Genomic DNA, 22,874 nt, shown 5'->3' on the forward strand with positions numbered 1-22,874 from the left:
ACCTAGGAGTGGACTTGCTGGGTCATATGGTAAGAAACTGGGTCATAATGTGAGATATTGGCAGTTCTCCAAAAAGTAGATGTGTCCCCTTGATATCTCTGCTAGCAATATGAGATTTCTAGTTTATCCACATCCTTACCATCACTTGGTATTGTCAGTCTTTTTTATTTCAGCCATTCTAGTGGGTATATAGTGATTCCGAGTTGTATTCTGTTATGTGATTCTCTAGGAGATAAGGAAGCAGATGGGGTGAGGTAACAAAGGAAGTAAGTGGATTATTAAAAATCTGTCCCTCACTATCATCCTGCTTTCTTATCCTGAGCCTGTCTTTGGGACTAACAACATCTGCTTTCCTTAGAAATACTTTTTTAAGCCCCTGACATTCTTTTTCCCTCCACACATGGGCTGAAATACGGCGAACACCTGACTCTAAAGTGCAGTAGTAGCTAGCTGGGCTAAGTAAAATCCATGGATGCACTTTTTAAACCTTAATTTTAGCTAGTTTTCAGTAGATTTTTACCTCCTCCCACACCAAATTCTTTTATCAGAGCTGCTGACAAGAAACAGAATTGATTGCCTTGAATTCATTGCATCTTTCACTATTCTACCTACCCACTGATGTAGGGTGTTATGTCATTAAAGTAGCAAACAGCACAAAGGAGGTAGCAAAAGAGCAGAAAAGAAGACCATTTATAACCCAAAAATTGAATAACCAGGCCCTTACTTACCTAAGATTGTCTCTTGGAATGCAATTTGTCTTAAAGCTTCTGTTTACAAATATGTGTTTAGTCAAGTACTTTGCATATTCCGTTTAATTTACAATATGTGGACATGTTAATAATGAACTTTCTTAAACATAGTATCATTTATAATACTGAGACCATGGGTCATACAATATAATAGATTATAAGTTTTATGATCTCAAAAACTGAATGAATAAGGTAAGTTGAAAAATACCCTCAGTAGCCATAAATATCTCCCATGGTTAGCAAAAGATAAGCCTAACTGTGGCCTCTCTACTTCTTAAGATGTAGAGTATTTTTATGTATTAATAATACTGCAAAGAGATTTGCGGTTTTCAAATGCTTTTAGCTCATCATCACATCTCCAAGAATAACTTCAGATGTGGGATATAGCGCATATTTCCCATATTCTTCTGCAACAAATTTTTTCTTCAGTAATCCCAACGATTGGGTTATTGAGCAATGCAAACCAAATTTCTCCTATGAAAACCTAATTTGCAGCAAGCTGTACTTTAAAAGTAACTTACAGGGAAATTAGTTAGGAACTGATTGGTTGGTTGGTTGGTTGCTTGCTTGCTTGCTTGGTTTTAATCTTCTGGAGCAATGTTTATGTGAAAATATAATCAGAAAATTAGTACCTTCATCAAGAGGTAATTCAGAGAGCTTTACAAATAAACCTAAGATTCTCATTGATTACAAAAGAAGGCTTTCTACTTCCAGAACCCTTAAATGCTCAGAAGCAATTATACCATTAAAATCTCTCTTTCCATGCAAAGATTATCTCATTTCCTCCTAATTAGTGTTTCCTGTTTTTTGAGACAGACTGTATTGAGAAAACCTACATTCCCTGGGACCCCCCTCACTCTCGCACTGTCCTTTGCTCTCTCTGGGGCCATAGAACTTGGAACCTCTTTTCCACCCCATAGGTTAGCACAGTTGTATTTTGGTCACATGTATTATACAAACTGGTGTTTGCTGATTATTTGGTAGTAGTTGCTATGAAAAGTAATAGCAGAAGGAAAAGAAAATGTGGCAAATCTTGTCAGAGGGATTTTTTAAAGTGTTAGAGGTAAAGGGAAAGAGTTACAGATGGTAGGAGGTAAGCCAGTTTTCCATCACTCATGGCAAGACTGTGTAAAGGAATCAGGGGCTAAGACTCAGAAAGAACAGAAAACTAGAGAGTAGAAAGGAAAAAGCAATAGGACATGAGTGTTGTCTTTGCTTTCAGAGATAGTTCTCCTATGTCATTTGTTGCCCACAGCAGGAGTGATCAGATCTGAGATTTTAGGGATACCCCTCTAAAATGTCCTTGTGAGCTAGATGCTATGAGGAGCTCTAGGACTCAGTAACACTGTACCTACCTGACTTCCAAAGCCTGCAGTCAGGTGGAACAGGTAAGACACAGACATGTAAAAAGAGAGCTAGCAGTACAAGCCAAGATACATCCAGTGTTACCAGCCCACGGCAGCCCACAGATAATACAGAAATTCAGAGAGAGGGGTTGCAGTAATCCAAGGTGAGCAAGGAAAACTTTAGGTGGATCTTGACTTCATCCTTCCAAGATTCTAATGAAAAGGAGAGTGTGATATTTATATCCATATTTATAGAATATGCAGAAGTGTTGTATATTTAAGTCAAAGAAATGTCCATGGCACAGTTGGAGACCTGGAGGAGATTTGGCTGGAGTTAAAGAAATTTTAGATTAATAGGAGAGAAGTCTGGAAAAGTGAAAGACAGGGTTCTTGATCTAGAATCTACCCAGAGAGGGGCGCCTGGGTGGCTCAGTCGGTTAAGCGTCCGACTTCAGCTCAGGTAATGATCTTGTGGTCCGTGAGCTCGAGCCCCGCATTGGGCTCTGTGCTGACAGCTCAGAACCTGGAGCCTGTTTCAGATTCTGTGTCTCCCTCTCTCTCTGACCCCTCCCCCGTTCATGCTCTGTCTCTCTGTCTCAAAAATAAATAAACGTTAAAAAAATATTTAGAATCTACCCAGAGATATCTATAGTAACACATTTAAATAACAAAGATAATAGTAAAATTTTTGCTGGTAGGTTTATTCAAGGATAGGATAAAACAAGTTTAAAGTTTCTGTTATACTTAAAAGAGAAATCATGCCTTAGTTCAATGCTTCATGGTTCCCAGAGCAGCTTCCTAGTCATTCTCATTCAATCCACAGAAACCCTTTTTAGTCTTGGCAGGCTGTGTAGACACATATATTTAGATAGATGGATGGATGATATATAGGTAGATGGATGGATGGATACATGGATACATACATACATACATACACACATAATAGACAAGAAGATATACACACCTGTTTTTTAAATGTTTTTTTTTTCCAACTACTATATTGAGAACCCTAGAGGACTCAATATTTTTTCTTCTTTGTGGCTCACAAATTGCATAACATGGGGGTTACATGTGAAAGACATCCAGTAGTTTGTTGTGTAAGATTATTATTATCCCTTTAATATCACTGCTTAAAGATATTAAAGATCACCTAGCTGGGTCATCAGTGTGGATCAGTCGGTTGAGTGTCCAACTCTTGATTTCAGCTCAAGTCATGATCTCACGGTCATGAGATCGAGCCCTGCGTCAGGCTCTGCACTGGGCATGGAGTCTGCTTGAGATTCTCTCTCTCCCTCTCTCTCTGCCCCTCCCATGCTTGTGCACACATGTACACGTGCTCTCTCCCTCTCCCCCTCTCTCTCAATAATAATAATAATAATATTTAAAAAGATCAGCTAGCTGGAAGAAGAATCAGAGGAAGAACAAAATGTCATGATATTCTGCTTCAGAGGTCCTTCTATCCACCATATTATGCCAGGCATGGATTATTACAGCCCCCAAAATCAGAGAGAACATGTCACAGTCAAAAATCAAATGCAAGTTCAAACGAGGACTTCTGGCATTGTGGGAGTTGAAATTGGATGACACACAGGCACTTTTGCCTTGATGCTTCCAGGTGGAAAGTGTTTAGAAATTACCAGAGAGGGGGGAAAACCTTTCTCATTTAATTGCAGAATTTAGTTCTGCAGATGAGAACAAAGCAGATAAATTTTTAGCTCAACTTCCATTCTGGGTCTTTAAGAACACCAGAACTCCTCAGAACACTTGCAGTTTTGTTAGAAGAGGCCACTGTGAAGCAGGATGCATGCTCTAGAGTTGCATAAAAGCTGCTCTCCGTAGTTAGCAAACATCTAGAAAAGGGAAAGGGGAATTATCTACCTTGTTAAAATGGAAGGAAGGTTCCAAATGCAGGATAAAGCTGTTTCATTTAAGTACCATTTAAATAAAAATCCCCCTCTAAATAAAAAAACTGGAAATAAAAAGGATGCAGTCCCACGGTGGTGATGACTGGAATCGCTCGTGTGCTCAGTGTTGCTGCATGTGTAGTCTCTGGAGTATTCAGCTACATGTGTTATTTCACGTCTGTCAGCTAAATCTGAACTCCAAAATATAACAAATGCAAAATGTGACACTGAGGAACATTATGTGGATTTGTGATTTTCCCTGGAGGACTTGGTCCAGCCAGCAATAAATGGATTGAGATTTCATGTGGAACATGGAGACAGACTGTCGCTACATGACTTTTCTTTGTGACTCATGCACATTGTCGCAGCTTTTTCCAGTGTTTTTTTTTTCTATGGTGTCTATGCAAACATGGCAATGAAAATGGAAATTGTAGGATGATAGGATTTTTTTTTTTTTAGTCCATGGAATATTTGATATCCAGAAAAGAAGCACAATCTAAATTTCCAACAATAAGGGGAATGGTTAGTAAATTATGCCATGCTTCTCTAAAGCAATAATATGGTAATATGGAGTTACTTAAAATGTCTACTGAGAGTTGGATATGTTAGGGAAGTATTTTAGCTTTAATATTGAGTGAAAAAAATTAAGGTGAAAATTGAACTTATGTTACAGCTTCTATAAAATATAATCATGGGGACAAAATGAAAGGAAGCATATCTATATGTTAATAGCCTACAGAGAACTTGTCCCCTTACTCGTTTTTCTGTATTTTCTGTCTCTACAGTGGGAGAGCAGTATTGTTACTACAATCCAAACATTGTTTAATTTTAAAAGCAGATGAAGAAAAAACATATTTAATTTAAATCATGTTAAATTTAACGTTTAACATATATCACGTTAAATTTTAAAAGAAAAAAAAAAAAGAAGTCTAAGTATGCTGACTTTACCTGGTGCTGTGACATATATTCTGATGCGAGCCTATTCAGTGTGAGGGTAATGGCATGACATTGTCTAGCAGAATTCCCACAGCCAGACCCAGAAGCATAAAAGACAGTGACATAACATTGCAGCATTGTCACTCCACAGTTATTCTCCTCTTGCTGGGATCTGTGACAGGATTTCTGAAGATGTCCTGTTCAATTGATGATACTAGAGAAAATTCCTAGACGCAGCTACTGGTCTGATGAATGGGTCCCAATATGAGGAAAGCTCATGTCGGTTCAACACCACTCCTTGCCTTTGGCTCACATTTTTCATAGTAGTTGTAATAAAAACCATTAAGAAAATATGCAGTAACTTTTATTTCATATCTGTTAGAATTCAGCAGCTGGAACCACATTCTTAGGCTCATATGTATAATAATTTTTTTCTTAGTTAATGGTTTGACTGTGTAGTTATTCATGTCCCGTTTCTCTAAGTTCCCTCTTTGTACTGCCAAATAATCTGTGGCAGAAACTCAATATCAGTGTTTGAATTGAGCGGAATTGGCTCAATATCTTAGAATAACTAAATCCCCAATATATTACCATTACTTTACCTTTTATACCCATGGGGTTTCTTTTATATGCAGTTCACTTCCACCCACACAGGAATGAAACCCGTACAGAGTTTTTCTCTACTACAGTAATCATTGCTCTGGCTTTTTGAAAACCAAAGGTTTACAGACTGACTGGTCATCAGTTATTCAGTTATGGTGCCTAAAGTGATAGGATTCCACTACTTCCCTGTCTGCTTCCAATGATGACCATATGTTAGTTAAGTTGTTCTCATCCAAGGCAAACCCACTTGCCTTTGGACTTGACTTTTTCATAGTTACTATCTTTCTTTGGAATATTCTGTTACTGTCTGGCCAATTTGATTTCTTATTGTTGACTTGGGAGTTTTGAAGCCAAACATCACCCCCCCCCACCACTCTAATATTAGCCAACTTGGATTGAATCTTGGATTGATGAGGACTTCCTATCCTTTGTCTATATATGCATTTCACAAGGAATTCTGTAAGGTACCCACCTGAGCTCTTTTGACCTGAAGCTTTAACACTGCTTTAGCCTTGTCCAGAATTGAAGCTATAGTATTTTAATGTTTTCAGATGATCAAAACCCATTATAAATGTTTTGAACATAACTCAAAATTTACAAAGCACCATTTTAAGAAGCCTCATGACACGTGATTTATAGTGTAGCTGAAGCCAGACGGTGTAGAGATTGATAGCAAGAAGAGCCTGGTAAGTGGTAAAGAGCAGGTTAAGAATCAGGTGCACATCCCTGTCATGATGCCATTAGCAGTGTGACCTTAAACAAGTTACTCAGTATTTGTGTCTCAGGTTGCACCTCTAAAATGAGAATGAGAATATTATTATAAGGATTAAATGAGATATTTACACATATATAATGTACTTGGCACAGTTTCTAGCACAACTAGACCATAGCAAATGTTAAGTAAATGGTAATCATCAGTATCTTCTGTAATGTGGGATTATTTCTAATAAATGAAGAGTTACCCACATGTTTTTGACATGACTCATCACTCTGTGTTAATTTGTTCCATCTATCTATCTATCTATCTATCTGGACTCTTCCGGAAGGTTCTGTAGAGGAGGCAGCAGTAGAGCTCCAGTGTAGAGTGCCTCAGCTTACCTCCTTTGGGGATTAAATAATGTGCATGGGAGAATAGCATGCATTCTTTTAGATTAGGTCTAGGAATAAATTTAACAGCTAGAAACCAGACCCCTTCCTACCAGTACATGTCACTTCAGTGGGCACTTTTTCCAAGGTTAGCCAAATCTCTGCATGCAAAGCACCAGCAGACTTGTTTGATGTGATTAACTTTCTGAAAATCACATAGTCCCTGTCTTTCGGGGTCAGGATTTGCATACATCCTTAGAGCCCACTAACTGGAAGAAGCACAGTGTGAAGGTTGTATCTTCTCTACACCAGGCCCTGTGCTGGTTATTCTCATAATCTCGCTCTTCATCTTCCCAACATTAGGATTGGCATTAACTTCCTCACTTTATAGGTGAGAAAATGGAGATCAGAGACTTAGGTATCTCACCCCAAATTGAGTTGTTGGAGAGTAAACCGAAAGCAGCAGTGGAGGGGACACCAGCTCAGTTTTACCACAGTTATTTGTTGTTTAGTGTCAGTTATTTGTCAAAGTAATTCTGAATTCATTTATTACGATAAAAACGTTACTTAGCAGGACCCAGGGGCCCAAGGCGGCGGCAGCAGCAGCAGCAGCAGCAGGTCCAATTAGCTATTGGGAAGAAGGCAGTGGAGATTTTATGGGAGGAATTTATATTCAATAGAAGCATTTGGCAAAGTAATTGAGAATAAGAATAAAAGAGAATGAGAAGAATGTAGTGTTTTTTAGACTTGCAAATACATTTGAAAAGGTTAATGTTATATTTCCCTGAAATGGAGGAATTCTTTGATCTTGATACTCTTTAAAAAAAAAAAGAAAGAAAAGAAACAACGCAAAAATATAAGGGCATTTCTCTGGATCGTGTAAACAATATTGCCTGCAAGTCATGGACATTGGGACCATCCTTATTAAGCATACTTCTAAATCATCTGAGGAGTGTATGGTGAAATTCTAGATTTGCAAAACTTGCTAAACTCCTCCAGGTAGTGAAATGCCACACCGGCTAATATACATGCAGGAAGATAACACAGGGTTATGTGAGTATGGAGAAGGACGGCAGATGGGTTTCTGCATGGACGACTGTAGGATAAGGAATTTAGGGAGAAGTAATACAAGCCCTCCTTCCAAGATTAAAAGGCTTTGAACTATCAGCTGTAACAAAGTTAAGAGGTTTTACAGCCAGTGTGTATTTTTGCCCCTGGTTTTTCCTCCCATGGCTGAAAGGCCAGGCAGAATCAGGAGTACTTAGAAAGGGACATTTAAAAGGGTACATTCAAAGCAGAAAATAGTGTACTGCTCAGATGTAAAGCCATGGTTCACTTACACCTGGAATGTTGTAATTTGCTGGACAAACCTTAAGCAGCTGTAAAGGGGTAGGAGAAGGTACAGAAATTGACTAGAATGATCTGTGGGGAAGAGGAGCTGCTTTATGGGGGTGACTGCAAAGATCAGGATGCATCAGCCAGGCAAGATAAAGGTTTACAAAATCATAGGGAGGTGGTGCATGTGATCACTCACCTTGATGAACATTTGCTGTCCCCGTCATCAACAGACATGGATCAGAGAGTAGATGTGAAAGGAATAGAGCATACTGCTGGTTTAAAATCTGAATCAGTGTGGGCAGAAAGTCCAATAGGCTAACTGACAAATAGGCAAATAAAATTTCAAGATAGTGCAGGAGGAATGCCAGAGAATGCCCACCTCTCCTCTTTAAAACTTGAAAAGAGAGATTTTGTTTAGATCACTTACACTATGGGTATTGTACTTGAGGAACTAGTGACCCAAATAGTTTTAGTTCTGTCCTGGAACTACACGTGGGCAGAGAAGAGGTAAATGCATTTCTTATGAATGGATTTATAATACGCTCTTTTAAAACATCAGTAATATTTGGAGATGTGCCCAAACTTTGCAGTTTACCTTCAAGTAAAACAAATTTTGGAGTCAAGCAAACCTCATTCAAATCCCAGAGCCACCACGTACTGGCCCTTAGATAGACTACTTAACCACTCTGAACTTCAGGCTCCTCTTCTGTAAAGCAAGAAGAACCCCTTCCAGAGAGGGATATTGGGATGGTTGAAAAAGTAGCATTTGCAAAGCTCCAGGAAGAGGTGGGAACTGAGACTGTCTGCAACTCTTGGTTTCCTTTGTCACCTCTTCCACAGTGTGCCTTGTAGGGCCCTCAGACTCAAAATCCCATCCTGGGGAGACTTTGAGTCTTCCCCCAGGTAGGTAGTGCTTGACTCCAACCCTCCTCTGCTACCTTCATCTACATTAAAATTCATTCTTTCATATTCATTGAACCCCTGTTATTTCAAGCATTGCTTTAGGCATTTGGGAAATCATAATGATAAAGATACACCAGAGCCTTGCCTGCAGGAAGTTTACCTAGGGGAGATGGGTACACACACACAAACACACACACACACACACACACACACACACACACTGAACCTATAAATAAAGTTATTTCATAGAATGGTAAAAAGAGGATCATGCGGTAGAGTGTGATGGGGGTTGAGGGCATGGTTCTTTTAGTGAGAGGAGGGAGAAGGCTTTTGTGAGGAGATAACACTTGAGCCCCAGAGGGATGAGAAGGATCATTTGAAAAATCTTGAGGGGACCATTCCAGGCAGATGGACAAAAGGGATAGAGGCCCTAAGGCAAGAATGAGTATGGAATGTTCAAGGAACAGAGAAGGCCAGTGTGGACATCCTGAATGGAGGGACATAGAGGGAGGCAGAGGGCAACCAGCCCTGTTGGGCCTTGGGGCCAGGTCAGGACTCTGATTTTATTCTAAGAGCAATAGGACTCTGTATGGGAGAGTTTTCTGCTGGTGCAGGTTAAAGTGACTTATTCTCTGGAAAGGGTGGTGGTTGATGAGAGGAGATCTAGACTCCAGGGCAGCACCAGCAGGAGGAGCCGTGTCTCTGCTCTGTTTTCCAACCCCCACTCCACAGCCACATTGGACTCTGCCCCTGCCATTCCCATCTTTCTGGACTTGAGGGCCCACCCTGATTTCACACATCTCTCTTGGTGCAGAGGTAACTGCGCAGATCCCTTCATTTTTCATCTTTTAGGACATCTTTTTCTCAGATGAAATATTTAACCCAAATATATGTCTTTTCAGGTTTTAAAAATCAATTTGATTGGCCACAGGAAACGTATTTTGGCATCTCTGGGAGACAGGCTGCACGACGATCCACCACAGAAGCCCCCTCGGTCCATCACCCTCAGGGTAAGTGCCCAGCTTGTTCGTTTCCGCCTCCACTCTTATCCTCAGAAGTTATTGTGTGCAATAAAAGGACATGATCGAAGCAATGGATCGAGAAGTACAGGCTGTTTTCCATGTGGTTTACCTTATTTATATAAAAACAATCTCAGTTTTGATTGTGTTTTGTAAGATGAGATTTGTTTCTCTCAATTGGTTAAATGTATACTTTTGAGATTTAGATGTACACATTACAAACCAGCACTTTTAAAGAACCGCTCCCTCTGCCCCCTTCCCACATTCCCATCTGCACCAAGTGAGAGGAGATGAGTTTTAGGTCAAACTCCTGAAACCCACAGAATGAAAATCATTCAAGGACCACAGTTAAGGAAAGATAAATTGAAAGTTAACCTTAGGGTCTCCTGTTTTTTTAGGAAGTACAAATTTGTCAGCTTTACTTCCTTCAAAAATTATGAATAGAGAATCCAGAACATTAATAAATGATTGCAGCTATATTTTAGAATTCTGGGGCAGAAGAACTGGAGAGAAAAGTATAGAATGGAGACAAAGATAACGTAGAAGGAGAAGGAAGGCAAGAAGGGCAAAGCAGAGAGAACAAGAAAATGAGAGTTGATTGCTGGCAAAATGGCAGTGGAAAGGAGCAGCCAACAGTCACTGGTTTCCATGAGACCCTGTTGGAACTTCTCAAAAACTCATCGAAAAGCCTGGATCTCCATGACTGGTTAGAGAGTTCCAACTCTGTTCTCTTTATTTCATCCTGCACTGGCTTCTGATCCCTTTTCTGCACGTGTCAGCAAAGGCAGCAATAGCAAACAGTACACCCAAGCATGGCACTTAGATGTAACTGCCAACAATGAAATGCAATAGAGAGCCTCTTATCAGTGAACTTCAGAAAACAGCAAAACTACTGCCAGGACAGCAGAGGGTCAGGTGGGAGAGAAGCTGGTAAGACTGTGAGTCTGATTCCATTTTAAAGAAGAAGATACACAACGATTTCAGGGAATACAAGAGATGTGGCTGGAAGAGGGAACCAGCAGGAAAATTGAGCACTGGGGAAATTGGGATACACTGGGACATTTGGAGACCAACCAGCTGGGGGCTTTGGGAGCAGTGAAAGTAAAAACAGGACGTGTTTTTCTTCCCAGTAAGGGAAGCCTCAAATAAATTAGGGGGAAAATAAGACTAGAAAGTGATTATTGTCTTACCTTCATTTCGCTACACAAAAGGAGGTAAAGATGTAGGTGCCTTCAGTGTAAACATCCTAAAATGCCTCTTTAGACGAGTAACTTCCTCCTACTTACTCTGCTCTCTTTCCTTCCCCTCCTGAACCTCTCCCTCCGGCTCCCTGGAAGAGATTTAGGAGAACAACAAACAGATCAAAGACAGAGATTCCTAAGAAAAAGTGCAGGATCTTAATCTGTCACAGGAGGCCCAGAACATCTGGGGGAGAAGTGGCCTGGAGACTCAGCACAATCCAACCCTCCTCTGACTTGCAAACCCTAGAGCCCAGCCGTCTGCCACCCCTTATCTGACTTCTGACCAGTTTCCCTCAGCTTGAGTCATCTTTGCCGTTGAAACACGTCCCCTGTCATTATATGCATTGCTCTGCAGTCTGCGTGTGACATGCTGTGTTTCCATACTGTGTCCTCTTCCCTGCCTGATTGCCAGACCACCCTTTGATGGAGAATCAAGACCCATTAGGTCCTACTGGGGCCTTCTTGTCATGTGTCACTACAGTGAGGACACTCTGTCCACAAGGAGATGCATCTCTTCCCTTGTAAACACACACAATCGCATCAGGGGTGCCCAGCATACGAGTGCCTCTCTCCTGAGCTCCTCCGTAGCACTGGTGTAGGAAAACCGGGCCTGACTCATTATCCTTGAAAACTTTGACCTGAAATACTTAGGGGGGAAAGTATTGCCTAGAACACACCATTAATAAAATGGTAGAATGTCACCCATTCCTTAGCAGGTGATTCAGAAATGACTCCCCACCCCTGCAATGTGTCTTGTCAGTATTTCACAATTGTGAAACCAAAGGTTAGCCACAAGAACATGGTATTTATTTCATGATGTATTTCCATTCAGGATCCCAGTGGTAATCACACTCCTCCTCAGTTGTCTCCATCACTTAGCCAAAGCACTTACACCACTGGTGGCTCCCTAGACGTTCCTCACATTATCATGCAGGGCGATGCAAGGAGGAGAAGAAATGAAAACTACTTTGATGATATTCCCCGATCAAAACTGGAGAGGCAGATGGCCCAGGTAAGGTGTTAAAAGCCTCTGTGATATTTTTGCCTTTCACCCATATCGAGTAATGCATTCTGATATTGAACACTAGCTTGCAGTGAGCCGATGGATGCCTGTTGTCCACCCAGCTGGAATTCTACCGTCTTATGCTATGGCCTTCATTCCCTACTCGCTCAAACCAGACTGAAAACACACCTTCCGGGAATGGCTTGTATACACAGGTCCTTGTTATCCATTCTTATGGGAGAAGTCGTCTGATCCCATTGCACCCAGAAAGTCTTTGTGCCAAAGGGAATCATCCCGCGTAAGAATGAAATCATAATGAAAATGAATAACAAAAGTCTGGGTTATAAAATGTAAATTGGTTAGATGACAGAGCAGAAGTTGGGGGGAAGTAGTAACTCCTCGTGATGTTGTTAATTTCCTTCCGGGTTAACATAGTTGAACAGTATCACACTGTCGGGACTGGTTGCATCGTCTCACAGTGTCACCTTGAGTAGTTGAAGGTGATGATGCTGCTTGACACAAAGAACTGAAAAGAGAGATCTTTCATGCTTAGCCCTCTCTGTGGTTTTGGTAGAGGTGTCCATGCCTCACCTGCCCTCAGACTGCCGCTCAGAAACATGAGTCAGCCATACCCAACAGTGGAACTGTTCTTAACACACGTCCAGGGGGGCAGCTAAGGCTCTAGCGTTTTGAATCTTCGAGATTCAAAGATTTGGATTTGTTGACAACAACTGGCAGAATCAACTGTTTTCATCCTCCTTCCAGGTTCAGACTGGTGTGTTAAGAGTTTTCTCTCTGCCTCCCACACCTAAGATGAGAATCTTGAGGTGAAAATTCGACTGTAATTGCTTTGCTTTGCTTGTTAAATATTTTTCTCAACTGTTTGGTGAGATTCTGTTTTGAAAAGCCTTTGGTAAACATTCTGTGCTGCCGCTCATGAAAGAAAAATGTGAAGAGAATGTTCTGGAAACCATGACTTTTCTGCTTGCAGATGCCCTGGAGAGAGAGAGAGTCTGGTATATTGCAACTCCTTTTAGCTCTCTCAATATTGAATTGTTCTCTGGGATCTTTGTGCAGGGAATGGCAATGTTAGGATTACGGAGAATCTTTTCTTGAAGGGAGATGAAAATGTACAAGTTAAAGAAATGAATAATTTTCCTTTTCTCTCTTGTTAAGTATTATCTTTTAATCCTTATTCTTGTTTTCACTGATGTTCTTTTAGAGTCTGAAAGCTTTTTTCCCCCAAGATGTTCATATATTTCCTGCTACTTGTTAGTATTTGTGGATCACATATAGGTGGTTAAATTTCTGTAATGACAGCATTTCAGAGACATGATTTGTTTTAAGTTTGACCCATGTAGTCTTTATGTATTAGTACCAACTGGGTATTTTCTGAAACTTTCTATTTCCTGGGTAAAGGAGGATCCTTCCTTAAAGAGCATTAGCTACTGTTGACTATGCCAACTTCAAAAACAAAATCACCTATCTGAGATCCTCCTATAATTTATGACATTTCTGCACACAGCACAGTTTTTTCAAAGAGGAAATTAATTACTCCTCTGCCTGCGTGTGAACACTCCGAGATAATCTAGCAAGATTTCTCCCTTAGGTCCCTCATGAGATTCAAAGGCTAGTATTTCTTGTTGAATAGCCCAGATGTTTTTCCCATCACTCCGATTGGAAGGCATCCCTTTCAAGAATTGTCCTATCCTTGAGAAAGTTGAATGAACTTGTATCTGGCCAGGTGAGAAAGGCCCAAAAGCAGAGAGAGGATAGATAAAAGGGTGGATGGGATGTGGTGAGCCACAGAGGGTCTGTGTGGATATGCTTGTTTTCCTCACGTGTACTCCTCACAGCAATCGAATGACTGATGTAGACATAGGCCAGGAGCCAGGAGCATATTAGACCTTTCTGAAATCCTGCCGCTCAATACAGCACTTTGGCTGCAGAGAAAGCAGAGAAAATAGGAGATGGCACTACAAGAAACTAATCAATAAGAAAAAAGAATTCTGGGATTGCAACTCTTTCGGTTGTGTTAATTGCAGTTTTTTGTTTGTTTCTCTTGAGAATGTTTCCTAGTCTAGAAATGCCAGAAATCGTGGAGAAATGAATGTGTACCTTTTAAAAATAGTCTCAAAGCTTTAACCTGTCAAAATATGAAATACTCTGTGATTTTGTTGTTGAACAGTTTTTTTTTTTTTTTTTTTAAGTGCTTTTCTATCACTCAACCACTCAATTGGTGTTTTTTTCTTATCCTTTCTTTTCTGGTCATTTGCTAGGATGATTTTTTAAATCCATTTGCTTTTTTAACAACCTGGCATGCTCTCCCCATGCCACATTTCTTCCCCGAGGCTATGTGCTTAGCCAATAAAGTTGGGTCTTCCTAAAGACTTGGATTAGAAATTAAAATTTTGGTAGGCAAGCAGCTAGTTACACCTCCATCCAACCAGGAGCCTGGTCCCTGAGATTCTTTCCCAGGACCTTTCTCCCAAGGGACTTTCATTGCATGGGTAAGGCTCACCTAACCAAACAACACAAGTCCGTCTTCAGGCTTGCTAATTTACTGAAAGAAAGGAAAATGCAATTAAGAGAAAAATCACCAGGTCAGAAAACCTGTTCTCAGCAGAGACTCCACCAGAGTGACCTGGAATTCTAGTCATAGGCCAGAAACCTCAAGTTCTTGGTGGTTGCAATAATTCATAGGAGTGTTGCCCTCTTAAGATCTACTCAGTAGATGTTTGGAAGTGCTTTGCTTAACCTAGAAAACCAATGCTTACAGTTAAATTGAGATACATTTAATGTCCGTTCCACTATGAAATTTGTTCATTGGCAAATGATTTTCAAAAGTAACACTAGAGTGATGTTTAATTCTCGGTGTTCCGGTTGAACTAGTACAAAAAATACCTGTCTTGGAATCCAGTGGCTTTTAAATACTGTGGCTATTGTTTGCTTTTATTCTGATATAAGTAATATTCTGGCATCAAATTGTCTTAAATGAATATGTGAGAGATGGAATTGAGTTCAGTACTAATAACATTTTTTAAACCACTGAACATAATGATATAATCACATCTAGACAATGGGTTTCTGTCATGCTGAAAACATCACTTTTCTGGCCTACAGTTCTAAATTGGACTCATTAGCTCAGAAGCTCTGAAATGCTCCCATATTTCCCTGCCTCTAATAAATGAATGTCACACTCACATTTGTATAATAATAACTTAATGCCCATAGAGCTTTTAAATTTTCAAAGTACTTTCACATCTATTATCTCATTTGAGTACAAACGAAGTATCCTACACAATTGCTCATGTGCACATAGCATGTGGCTGATCAGCTTTTCAGTCCGAGTTCTGTAGTGAGTGAAAATAAAGTGAAACTATGGAAAGCCGATCAGAAGGGGGATAAATATTTCCAGTATTTAGGGCCTACTCGCCATCTTTAGAAATGTTCTCAAGTGATATTTATTTAGAAGTCAGAATACTCTGAAAATGAATAATAAAAGAGAGTAATGGGGCTAATCAAGTTAAGGGACCACAGTCTCCAAAGTTACTAAGAAACCAGAAATTCCCAATGTGAAACTTCCTACCATTTATAGAAGGCCTTCATTTACAGAAAATACTTATGGAAAAATGAAATGATGCTTCTAGTTTCACAAAAATAAAAAGGACTCCTAAATAGTAAAAGAAATACATATCTTTGAACAAATTTTAGCTTGATATTAATGAGGAAAATCCATACTGTAGAAGTCGTTAAGGCTCTCATCTAAATAAAAATACCAGTATTTGGGGGCAGTTACCTTATCTGATGCACACAAACCTGAGAAACAGGCATTATCCACATTTTGAAGACAAGGAAACTGAGAAACCACATGACTTGTGTGGTCTGGGTCACATAGCCAGAAAGAAACTGAATCAGAACTCACCTAGGGCGTTATGTAAGGCACTGCAAAGGCTTGGTCTGAATTGCTCCTAAATCAGTACTGTTGATACCGTTGAAATGCCAGTGTTTCTTGATCCAAACAGTATCACTTAATAAGTATGACTAGACCAATTACTTCTTTATTTGAAAGCATTTAACATGTTAGTTCTACAAATGTTCATTCTTTTGATATTGTTAAAAGAAGAGAAATGGAAAGGGAGTCAGATAGAAGCCCCGCCACAGCCAAATCCGTGCCTGGGATTCCATGTGCTTTATCTTATCTGATCCTCACAATGTCCCTCCTGTACTCTAGGAACCCTGGGTGGGTAAGAGCTGTGCCTCATGGCTTGAGTCAGCACTCAAGCTCTGTCTACCTGACTGTATCCTGGTTCTTCTATGGCTCTTGATACCTTGTGGTATCTGTTTTAAATGATATAAGTATTTTTTTAAGTTTATTTATTTTTAGAGAGACAGAGACAGTGTAAGTGGGATAGGGGCAAAGAGAGATGAGAATCCCAAGCTGCCAGCGCAAAGCCCAGTGCAGACCTCGAACTCATGAAACCACAAGATCATGCATGACCTGAGCCGAAACCATGAGTCAGACACTTATCTGACTGATATAAGCCCCTGAATGGTATAAATATTTTTAAATGACATAAAACATTTTCGTAACAGTTCAACAAATACAAACTTATATGCTGTAATAGATTATACTTATGTGGGTATAGCAAGAAGAATGACGATAAAATCACTAGTAGTTTAGTGGAAACTTATTGAATCAGGTTTTAATGAATCATCATAAAACCCTTTAATGCAAAACTATAATGGTTATTTGTTGAGCCTTTTGGTGGAGGCCCTCTCTGCACAGCTTGGTAGAACTCTGCCCTGTACACATGTTTGTGAAAGCTTTGTATGTGGGTGGGGTTTACTGTGCATACAGAGAGGTCCTTGTTTGTGGTTTCTCCAAACAGTAGATGCTGTTTCCTTAGTGGCTTCTTCATTTGGAGTTCTGATTTGGTTTCTTTCTGGCTGTGTGACCTGTACCAAGTCATGTGGTTTCTCTGAACATCAGTTTTCTTTAAAATGTGGATAAATCCTGCCTCTGGGATTTGTGTGTATCAGATAAGATAAGTTATGTGAAAGCATATTTGTATGTATCAGGTAAGAAATTTATGTGTAAATACATAGATGATATGACTCTCAATTCAGATGTATCACCCGTGGGTCCCTGGTTCATCAAAGGGCTAGTTAATACCAAAGATATCAGAAAGGTAAATGCTCACTCAGATGGTTGTAGCATTCTATAAAGGCCATCTTTTTGTTCTAGTATTATCCATGCTTAGAATATATAATATACAATGGAATTGGAATCTTCCTCTTTATTATTTTAATTATATAAATATGAAGGCTCCCAAGAAGTGTCTTATGATGGAGAAGGGATCTGTGTAGTGATCACAAAGCCAGGAGAAGCAGAAGATAGATGGAATAATTCTCTACAAATTCAGGTTACAAAAGTAGGTAGCACTCCTTAATCCCCATGACCTGTTTAACCCATTCCCTCACCCCCCCCCCCTTGTGATGAGCACTGGGTGTTGTATAGAAGTGTTGAATCACTATATTGTACACCTGACACTAATATGTGAACTAGCTGGAATTTAAGTAAAAACTTTAAAAGAAAGTATGTAGCAAAGAATATCTTACAGTAATGGCATGTTATTATTATTTTAACATGGTGAGGTAAAAACATTAAGTGACAAAGAAGGGATTATTTTTCTCTTAAATGAAATTTACAACTTGCTTGAAATGTACAGTACACAAAATTAGCTAGAGAGGCATGAATATCTCAAAAAGCCATGAGGCAAATGCTTAGCCATCTTTGGGAAAGAAGGAAGATGGTAATTGATTCTATCATACTTTTCCCTGGGAGAGAAAGTCTATTGTTTCTAGAAATACTGCCTACTGCTCTGGCATTATGGGAATTTACAGAATCAGCCTTTAGAAAATAGCACAACTATGTTAAAGGAATAACATTTTACAGAGTGATTTTTCCCTAAAACTAACAAGTTTTCTTATTACTGTGTTAACATCAGATTTATTTTTAATGCCCATAGGTTAATGGCTAGTTTTTAATTTAGATTCTTATCACCTAGCCGCTACTCAGAAAGGTTCAGCCTGTCCATGACTTCAGAATTTTCTTCCATGAAGGTCTAAAGAGCAACTCCTGATACTTAAACACAGACAGATAACATATAACCAAAAAAAGAAGGTGAAGAATAAACTCGGTAGGCTCTTCCATCAGGAGCTTCCGACTTGACAGCTTGTTGAGTTGGCAAGCTGACATACCAGCTTCAGAGATAACTTGGGATGTTGATGATATCTGTGCCCTGTTTCAAGCCAGGAAATCGAGACCACCAGCCATCTATTCCCAAAGGCATCACACCAAGCAGAAGTGGAAAACATTGCTTTCATAATTGGAATTTAAACCTGATGTGTGCACCCTTTGTTTATTAACGTGGACAGCTAATTGTCTCTTCTCAAAATATATACTGCTCTCCCTGTCACAACTTTGGGGTTAGAAATTCCAATGTGCTTAGTGTCTTTTGGGAAATACTGAAGTGTTACCGTCTATCCTATACCTCAATTTAAAAAAAAAATAATGGGAAGAAGTGGGAAAAGCACTCAGATGGGTTTGTTTTCAGATTTTGGTACTCATCTTACAAGTCTGGATTCTTTCATTCTCTGTCAAGTCCATCAGTGAGGCAAATCAGACGACCAGGAATTTGTTCTGACAGACTCCAGTCAGACCTAAATAGCTCCGTTCATTTTGCTAGAGAAGCTTTGATGCCTCCACCTTCCCTCCATGTCCTGGTCCTTAACCAAAGGGAACGTTCCCAATTAAAAACAGACTATGGATTTTTTTTAAGAGAAAGATCGGTATAAAAGATCCTATTTTCAACTGAATAAATAAGAAATCTGACAATATATAAAAACCCTATTTCAGTGGAATTGACCTCGTGATATTTAGTGGTGCCTTAGGCTTGCTAACAGGGAGCAGCTTATTCACAAAGAGCCACACCAGGCTATTTTTCCACTTGTTAAATCTTTGGAATGTTTCTCATTATATTCAGTCCAGTTCTTGGGTCCACAGGTCAGAGTTTTGGCTTTTCTGATCTGACCTTGATAAATTTTCAAGGGTAGGAGAATCTTCTTATTCTCCCTCTCCCTCTTCCTTTTCTTTTTCCAATGTAAAAAAAAAATGAAGACAAAATTTTTTAGAAATCTGGCTGATTATGCGGTCCTGTCTCAGTTAATTCCATTTGTATATGACTAAAGTAAAATTCCAGTAGCGACTCTTCTATGTACGTGCAACTAACAAAAATCCAACTCAAGGTGTCTTCAGTTAAAAAGGGCATGTGTTTGAATTATTTCACTGCCAAGTCCAAGTAGACCTGGGTCCAGATGCTCATATGATGTCTTGCTCTTTGGCTCTTCGTGTCTCAGCTCTGCTTCCTCTGGATTGGCTCTTTTCCCAAACAGTCTTTCTCTGTATGAGGGAGTTTCAAATCCAATTCCTGTTCAACTGGAAACTATGAGAAAGAGGGCTTATCTTTCCAAGAGTTCCCCCCAAAGTCCCGTCATTGGGTCCCATTTGTTCAGATCAGCCTGTTTTGGATCACTTATCTGTCCAAAGCTAATCACAGAAGAAGGTGTGTGTGTGTGTGTGTGTGCGCGCACGCGCGCGTGTGTGTGTGTGTGTGAGAGAGAGAGAGAGAGAGAAAGAGAGAGAGAGAGAGAGAGTTTGCCTGGAGGTGGTTTTAGCTCCACATGCACCACACAGATTGAGGGGTGGAAAAGGAGCCCCCTCCCATGGACAGAGTGCCATGACCGGAAATGGGAATGTCTTCTATGCAGGCAGAAATATCAGTAGTAGGCACCTGAATAAACCCATTTTGACATTCTGAGAATGTCTGGCAGAAAAATTGTTTTATTACATAAGTATTGATTTCAGTGTTTCATACTAAACTTGATGAGATTTTTTTAAATTTTTTTTTTAACATTTATTTATTTTTGAGACATAGAGAGAGCATGAACAGGGGAGGGTCAGAGAAAGAGGGAGACACAGATCTGAAACAGGCTCCAGGCTCTAAGCTGTCAGCACAGAGCCCGACGTGGGGCTCGAACCCATGGACCACGAGATCATGACCTGAGCCGAAGTCGGACGCTTAACCGACTGAGCCACCCAGGCGCCCCCGATGAGATTTTTAAAATACCAGATTTGGGGTTGCCTGGCTGGCTCAGTCAGTGGAGCATATGACTCTTTTTTTTTTTTTTCAGTGTTTATTTATTTTTGAGAGAGAGACAGAGAGAGAATGAGCAAGGGAAAGACAGATAGAGAGAGGAAGACAGAGGATCTGAAGCAGGCTCTGTGCTGATAGAAAGCCTGATGCAAGGCTTGAACTCATGAACCGTGAGATCATGACCTGACCTGAAGTCAGATGTCCAAACGATTGAGCCACCCAGGCACCCAGAGCATGCAACTCTTGGTATCAGGATTGTGAGTTTGAGCCCCACATTGGGTGTAGGGATTTCAAAATAAAATCTTTAGGGGAGGCTGAGTGGCTCTGTCAGTTAAGTGTCTGACTTCAGCTCAGGTCATGATCTCACAGTTCATGAGTTCAAGCCCCACATCAGACTCTGTGCTGACAGCTCAGAGCCTGGAGCCTGCTTCAGATTCTCTGTCTCTTCTCTCTCTGCCCCCCTTCTCTCTCTCTCTCAAAAATAAGTAAATGTTAAAAAATAAAATAAATATATAAAAATAAAATCTTTTTTTTTTTTTAATTTTTTTTTTCAACATTTATTTATTTTTGGGACAGAGAGAGACAGAGCATGAACGGGGGAGGGGCAGAGAGAGAGGGAGACACAGAATCGGAAACAGGCTCCAGGCTCTGAGCCATCAGCCCAGAGCCCGACACGGGGCCCGAACTCCCGGACCGCGAGATCGTGACCTGGCTGAAGTCGGACGCTTAACCGACTGCGCCACCCAGGCGCCCCTAAAAATAAAATCTTTAAATAAACAAATTGGATTTGAAGTCATGAGATCAGGGTTAAAAATCCCATCTCTGTTATCTATTACTTCTGTAACCCTGAACAAGCCTCTTAGCCCTTCAAAGTCTTAGTTTTCTCTTCCTAAAATGAAATTAATGCCCATCTCACATTATTGTTGTGAGACATATAAGTAAAGTGGCAGCTGTCAAAGTATTTTATAAACTCTAAAGCTATATGTTGGGGTGGTTTTATTAGAAAGTATCATTATTTTGAGATAACTTCTACACTATGCTTTTTCAAAACAACTGGGAATAAATGCACTGTAGAGTAAAGCTCATAATATTTAACTGAGTTTTACAAAACTATTTCTATTTTCCAACTGCTAAGCCCAAACTGATACCCCTCCAATGATATGGAAACAGTGCTTAGTTCGAACAAGAAGTTCCGTCTATGTTATAACCCAATTATTATTGGATCCCTTTGGAAAGGATTTATGGATGATATCCCTATTTAAATACCTTTAAATACTTTATGAGTTAGCATATATTAAAATCTATCATTAGATTTTATATTTTAAAAAATTATTTTTCTTTTATAATGAAGTGTATGTTGACTGTATAACAGCAAGCCTGACTCTTCTTTCACCATTTTAAAATTCACTATAATAAGCACTCTGTAAATACTTGTTGCCAGGTTAATTTACACAAAGTTATAGGCACCACAAAGCCGCAGGTTTCTAGGACTCCAGATTAGACACATATTGGGATAGCTTCAAATCTTTTAGAGAGACTGTGTGGAACAGTAGCATGCCTCCTGCCTAGCTTAGATCTGGTAGTTAGCTCATCACTACTATCGTCAGAGGCAGTACCAATTAATACAACTTATAATGAGGAGACTGAGGCATGGAGAGCTTATGTTGCTTACCCAAGGCTTCATAGATTGTAAGAAGTACCGGTAGGATTTGGACCCAGTCAGGCTTCACAACCTGTGCTTTAACCACTGTGTTGATTAACACCCTGTGCCGTCTTTAACCAAACTGAGTACCAGCAGACATAACACATTCCAAAGTTCTAGAAGCCCAAATGGCTCTAGTCCAATATTTTGAATCCTTGACAAATTCTGTTAATAATATTTAATGTTTTATATAAATGCAAGGTTAGTAGAGAACTGAACCTCTAAGGGAGCATGGATAAACTTTGTAAAGAAAATCCTTCGCTCTTGACATACATTCTTTACAAATCAGGAGTAGCAAACAGTTGCTTCATGTAAACAGTTATAAAATGACATGACCCCTTTTTTCTCTTTTTAATATTTGTATATTTATTTTGAGAGAGAGAGAGACCCATGTGCAAGCAGGGGAGAGGCAGAGAGCGAGAGGGAGAGAGAGAATCCCAGGAGGCTCCATGCTGTTAACACTGATCCTGACACAGGATCATGAGATCCTGAGATCATGACCTGAGCTGAAATCAAGAGTCAGACACTAAACCAACTGAACCACATGATGCCCTGACATGATAGGGTCTCTAATGAGGTTTGAATGCAGCATCACAAAAATTTGAAGTAACTTGTGTTAATGGCTAGAAGATTCTTCTGTACTTCTGTTAAAGAAAAACAGAGAAACTTAGAACGGGAAGGGGCCAGAAAATGTATCTAGTCTTATAACTTACTACAGCACCCCTCCTAATACATCCTTAATAGACAGCCACAAGTTTCTGCTTAAATTTGTCACTGGAAAGGTGGCCCCCACTTTGTGAAACAGCCCTATCAGCATCGTAAAAT

General features: G+C 39.9%; 2 protein-coding genes across 18 annotated transcripts in view; one reads left to right on the forward strand and one right to left on the reverse strand.

Annotated features, from left to right (window-relative positions):
- Positions 1-22,874, forward strand: part of ANKS1B (ankyrin repeat and sterile alpha motif domain containing 1B) — a 1,105,230-nt gene that overhangs the window by 1,008,784 nt on the left and 73,572 nt on the right. For 11 of the 16 annotated variants that reach the window (XM_086712566.1, XM_025926383.2, XM_086712564.1 and 8 more), the window contains 2 exons: positions 9,768-9,875; positions 11,958-12,137. In XM_086712566.1, the coding sequence (XP_086568692.1) occupies positions 9,768-9,875; positions 11,958-12,137 (288 nt within the window). The remainder of the gene's footprint in view (positions 1-9,767; positions 9,876-11,957; positions 12,138-22,874) is intronic. The other 5 variants (XM_086712567.1, XM_086712568.1, XM_086712569.1 and 2 more) reach the window with 2 other exon arrangements.
- LOC147578960 (uncharacterized) overlaps positions 1-22,874 on the reverse strand; it is a 40,729-nt gene that overhangs the window by 16,869 nt on the left and 986 nt on the right. For both annotated transcript variants that reach the window (XR_015253405.1, XM_086712578.1), the window contains exon 2: positions 11,075-11,214. The gene's annotated coding sequence lies outside the window, so the exon portion shown is untranslated. The remainder of the gene's footprint in view (positions 1-11,074; positions 11,215-22,874) is intronic.

The sequence above is a fragment of the Puma concolor genome, chromosome B4 (genome assembly GCF_028749965.1).
Source record: "Puma concolor isolate L17-30 chromosome B4, mPumCon1.1.hap2, whole genome shotgun sequence".
Taxonomy (NCBI): domain Eukaryota; kingdom Metazoa; phylum Chordata; class Mammalia; order Carnivora; family Felidae; genus Puma; species Puma concolor.